The sequence below is a fragment of the Trichomycterus rosablanca genome, chromosome 6 (genome assembly GCF_030014385.1).
Source record: "Trichomycterus rosablanca isolate fTriRos1 chromosome 6, fTriRos1.hap1, whole genome shotgun sequence".
In the NCBI taxonomy this organism is placed as follows: Eukaryota; Metazoa; Chordata; class Actinopteri; order Siluriformes; family Trichomycteridae; genus Trichomycterus; species Trichomycterus rosablanca.
In genome coordinates, this window is record NC_085993.1 from 21,140,567 (window position 1) to 21,145,810 (window position 5,244).

At 41.1% G+C, this 5,244-nt stretch overlaps 1 protein-coding gene across 2 annotated transcripts; it reads left to right on the top strand.

Annotated features, from left to right (window-relative positions):
- The first annotated feature begins 3,086 nt into the window (after positions 1 to 3,086).
- Positions 3,087 to 5,038, top strand: LOC134316364 (uncharacterized). Of its 2 annotated transcripts, none has more exons than XM_062996722.1 (4): positions 3,087 to 3,234; positions 3,961 to 4,400; positions 4,496 to 4,633; positions 4,758 to 5,038. In XM_062996722.1, the coding sequence occupies exons 1-4, from the start codon at positions 3,107 to 3,109 to the stop codon at positions 5,012 to 5,014; spliced, it is 963 nt and encodes a 320-aa protein (XP_062852792.1). In that variant the 5' UTR covers positions 3,087 to 3,106; the 3' UTR covers positions 5,015 to 5,038. The 2 variants fall into 2 exon arrangements, with proteins under 2 accessions (XP_062852792.1, XP_062852793.1); XM_062996723.1 differs by having other exon boundaries at positions 4,499 to 4,633.
- The last annotated feature ends 206 nt before the right edge of the window (positions 5,039 to 5,244 follow it).

The following is a 5,244-nucleotide window of genomic DNA, read 5'->3' on the forward strand; positions in this document are numbered from 1 at the left end:
TGAATGGCAAAATTATAAAGTGGTAAATGCTTTACTGTCCCAACTTTTTTTGGAATGTGTTGCAGGCCTGAAATGCAGGAATGGATGTTTATTAATAAATGAAATGAAGTTGAGCAGACAAAACATGAAATATATCAGGTTCATCCTGTCTGCAATGAATTAAAATTATTATTATTTTATTATTTGCATTTTTCATGCTGTCCCAACTTTTTCTGATTTGATGTTGTAATTCATGGGTAGTTTTTTTTTTATTTTATTTTTTTATTTATGTATTTTAAATAACAAAAACAACTGAATACCTGTCTCCCCTGCCAGAGATTGTCTAGGCCATTCAAGTACCTTCATCTTTTAATTTTCTTTTCCATCATGCTTGAGCTAAATGAGAGACCTGACTAAAAAGATGCATTACTTTAATCTTTTAATTAACCACTCATAATCATTATACAGGTCACATAAGAATTATCCACCGGTGTACGATAATATACCAAAATAAGAAACGAAAGATGAACTAATTACTTTCACAGCGGGTAACAAAACTCAAAGTGACGCCTTAAAGTGTGTCAGTTAGAGTCCCTCGCAGCACAGGACATATATAAAGCACATGGCATAATATTTAACTGGTTTTGCTTTTGGGTATGCCTGATATACTTGCCCGGAAACAACTACTTTTAAATGAGCTATGCTGAGGACACATCAGCACCACCACTGTGGGAAATCCAAAGCAAAATTGAAGCAAATTGTTTCACGTTAGCATATTTAAAACAATCAAAATAAGAGATAATTAGACTCAATATACTGTATCTGCAGTTCAGTTTGTAAGTGAATGCAATTAAAAACAGCAGGTGACCTCCAAGTATAACCATGCAACACAATTACCAAAACATCATCACATTTGTGTAAAAGCAACTGCCACCTCTGACTTAAGTCCTGTAAAACATGGATGCTATAATATTATATGAGGGGAATAAAGCTAGAAGACTGCTTAAACTGATTCAGGACTTGTATTCCTCATTTATAACCTCTATTTATAGTGTTGGCTTATGTCACTCATTACTGACTTATTACATCCAAGCTGTGCCTTACACTTTCCAAGCTCAAGACTGCATTCTGCCCCACTACAAACATGGTTTTTGGGACATTTTGTAAAGTTTTATTTGTTAATTGTCTTAAACCTTTATTTAAGTACAAAAAAATTGACTATTGATGTTTTAGCTGACCAACCTCTCTCACCTTTTAGCATGTCCAATTGCCCGATTGCATCATGCTTCCTCTTCACTAATGCCGATCCCCTCTCTGATTGAGGAGAACGAAGCTAACCCACACCCCCTTCGACATGTGGGCAGCAGCCGTATGCATTTTTTTACCTGCACTAGGCGAGAGCTAATGTGGATCAGCCCTGTGTACGGAGAGACACCCCCTGATCAACACACTCCTTCCCTGCCCCTGTACAGGCGCCATCAATCAGCCAGCAAAGGTCGTAGTTGCGAGGAGACCCTATCCGACTTATTACTACCCCACCCCTATATGAACAACAGGCCAATCGTTGTTCATGTGGCCGCTCAGCCCAGCCGGATACAAAAGACCACTAAAGCAAATGCATTAATTTAATTAGCAAAGGCATCAGTTAAACTGGCAAAGACTTTATTTATGATGGCTAGTAACAAGGGAATCGATAACATAAGCTTGTGAGAAAGCGTCATGACATGACCAATAAAACACTAAATGACTCATTTTGTGTTCCTGTGTTAACTAGCTGACATGAACTGATAATTCAAAGACAAAATTACAATTTTACATGTAGTTTAATGCTATAAAGGAATAATTTCATGAGTGTGTGTGTGAAATGTAATGTAAACTGTTAAAAAGGTTAATAAATCTTTTCTAATGAACTGAGAGAGCAGTCAAAGCATGGAGCATTAAGAGGAACAAAATGTAGAACAAAGGGAAAAAATGGAAATGCAGCTTTGGCAAATGGTTTAGCAAAACTGAGATTCTTTCTCTTTTATATTTTATGTAATATAATTACACAGACTTTGTACTTATTTACCTGTGGTCAGGGCAGAGTACCACATACATAAATTTAAAGATTTCAACACATTTACACTTGAGTACAAACACATTCTATAAAATATATTCTTTGTGCTCTCTCAAGGGTGTCCACATACACCTAAACGGGCTAGATGGTTAGACTGATTTACACTGGGAGTGTCCAGATACTTTTGGCTAGACAGATTTTCACTGGACTTGTCCAGATACTATTGGCTACATAGATTTACACTGTGTGATTACATACTTTTGGCTGGACAGATTTTCACTGGGCGTGTCCACATACTCTTGGCTAGATAGATTTACACTGGGGGTGTCCACATAATTTTGGCTAGACAGATTTACACTGTGTAAATACATACTTTTGGCTAGACAGATCTACACTGGGGGTGTTCGCATACTTTTGGCTAGACAGATCTACACTGGGGGTGTTTGCATACTTTTGGCTTGGCAGATTTACACTAGGGGTGTCCACATTCTTTTGGCTACACAGATTTACACTGGGGGTGTTCACATAATTTTGGCTACACAGATCTACACTGCGGGTGTACACATACTTTTGGCTGGACAGATTTTCACTGGGCGTGTCCACATGCTCTTAGCTAGATAGATTTACACTGGGGGTGTCCACATAATTTTGGCTAGACAGATTTACACTGTGTGATTACATACTTTTGGCTAGACAGATCTACATTGGGGGTGTTCGCATACTTTTGGCTTGGCAGATTTACACTGGGGGTGTCCACATTCTTTTGGCTACACAGATTTACACTGGAGGTGTTCACATAATTTTGGCTAGACAGATATACACTGGGGGTGATCACATACTTTTGGCTAGACAGATTTACACTGGGGGCGTCCACATACTTTTGGCTAAACAGATCTACATTGGACGTGTTCACAAATGAAATGACTGTTAATGATGTCATCAGCACTGCTCTCAGCTCCAGCACACATTGTGACATCATGATGATGTCATAATCCACTCTAGAAGCTTTAATCTGAGCTCCTGTGCTGGTGCTTCACTTTGAGACTGAGCATCGAAGCGACAGCAGCTAAAATGAAGTTCTGGTGTTTTAGAGCCCCGGCTGATGATAATGAGCCGCGCAGGGTCACACCCAAACCTGAGGAGAAGAAGAAGAACAAATGGTGGCAGATACGCAAAAAGAAAGAGAAGCAGGAGGTTTGGTCAGTAATATTAACATTTCATTTACTATAGAAATGCTGTGGTGTGTGTGTGTGTGTAAAAGTATTTGCACCCTCTCTAATCCTTGCTGTCTGTCACAAAGAAAGATTGAACACATTTAGACTCCAGTACAAACACATTCTATACAATATATTCTTTGTGCTCTTAAGGGTGTCCACATACTTTTGGCTAGACTGATTTACACTGAGGGTGTCAAGATACAGAGCCAGTGATAGCTCAGTGGTTAAGGTACTGGACTAGTAAACAGAAGGTTGCCAGTTCAAGCCCCGCCACCACCAAGTTGCCACTGTTGGGTCCCTGAGCAAGGCCCTTATTAACCCTCAATTGCTCATCGTGTTCAGCTCATTGTGTAAGTCGCTTTGGATAAAAGCGTCTGCGAAATGCTGAAAATGAAAATGAAAATGAAATACAGTACTTTTGGCTAGACAGATCTACACTGGGCGTGTCCACATACTTTTGGTTGGACAGATTTACACTGGGGGTGTCCACATACTTTTGGCTAGACTGATTTACACTGGGGGTGTCCAGATATTTTTGGCTAGACAGATCTACACTGGGCATCTCCACATACTTTTGGCTAGACAGATTTAGACTGGGGTTGTCCACATACTTTACACTGGGGGTGTCCACATACTTTTGGCAAGGCAGACTTACACTGGGGTGTCCACTTACACGACAGCAGCTAAAATTAAGTTCTGGTGTTTTAGCACCCCGGCGGATGATGATGAGCTGTGCAGGGTCACACCCAAACCTGAGGAGAAGAAGAAGAAATGGTGGCAGATACGCAAAAAGAAGGAGAAGCAGGAGCAGATGAATGTGGAGGAAAATGAGATGATGGAAAATGAGGGGAATGAAGGGACAAGTGCACAGGTTCTGCAGGAGCAGGTCCAGGAAATGAAGGAGAAGGTGGTTCTGGTGAACCAAGTCCAGGAACTGGAAGACCAGGTAAGTCTGGAGAACCAAGTCCAGGAACTAAAGGTTGCAGCACAGAACCAGGTAAGCACCTCTGAGAAGCAGAACCTGGATGAGCAGAACTTGGAAAAGAGAAACCTAGATGAACAGAACATGGTGGAGCAGAACCTTGAGGAAAAGAACCCGTATGAGCAGAACCTTAAGGAGCAGAACATGGTTACAGAAGGGATTGAAGGTACATCTTGAAGAAGTTTTATGAACTGTGATGTGTTTAATCCATCATGATGCTGATCTGATGTAGCTGAACTGAATCACGTTTCAATTCTCCAGCAGGTCCCCTTCAGGCTGTTGTTCTGGAGAACGTTTTCAGGTTCTCATGTAATGAAGTGGACCAGCAGCTGCAGGATGTCCAAAAAGATCACATGGGAGAGCATATGAGACTGATGGAGACTACGATGGAAAATCAGGGTACATTATTTTCAGAAGATCCTCCAGAACTAAAATCATTTCAGATCTGAATCTTTATCACAGTGAGCAGATGAACGCTGGAACGTTCCTGTAACGTGTGTGTTGTGTTGGTGTTGTTGTGTAGGCGTGTCCGTGCCCGCCGTCGCCCCTGAGCCTCTGGTGTCAATGCTGAAGCTGAAGAGAACGAGCCCGTGGAGCGTCCGCCTTATACCAGCAGTACCGTCCTCAAAATACGTGTCATCGGCTCTGCTGTGTTCTGCAGCGCTGTGGCTTCCTGCAGACCGTCCTGGTGATCATCTGGAGAACCTGGAGAAGATGAAATTAAGAACCACCAAACGACACGACGACCATCAAACACAAACTTTTCCATCATTAAAATAAAAATAAAGTGCATTCCAGAAAAAAAGGTGGAATTAGTTTTGTGCAGGTTGCTTATTTAAGGTGGACTGATCAATGTTTACTGGTTCCTGGTATCATAAATAAGGAGGAAACATCTGAAGAACATGGTGGAACCAAACTGTTAAAACAATATCTGTGAACTGCCATCTTCAGATGTTCATCTGCCTTTTTGTCAGCAATGGCTTCCGTCTCACCGTTCTGTCGTAAAGATC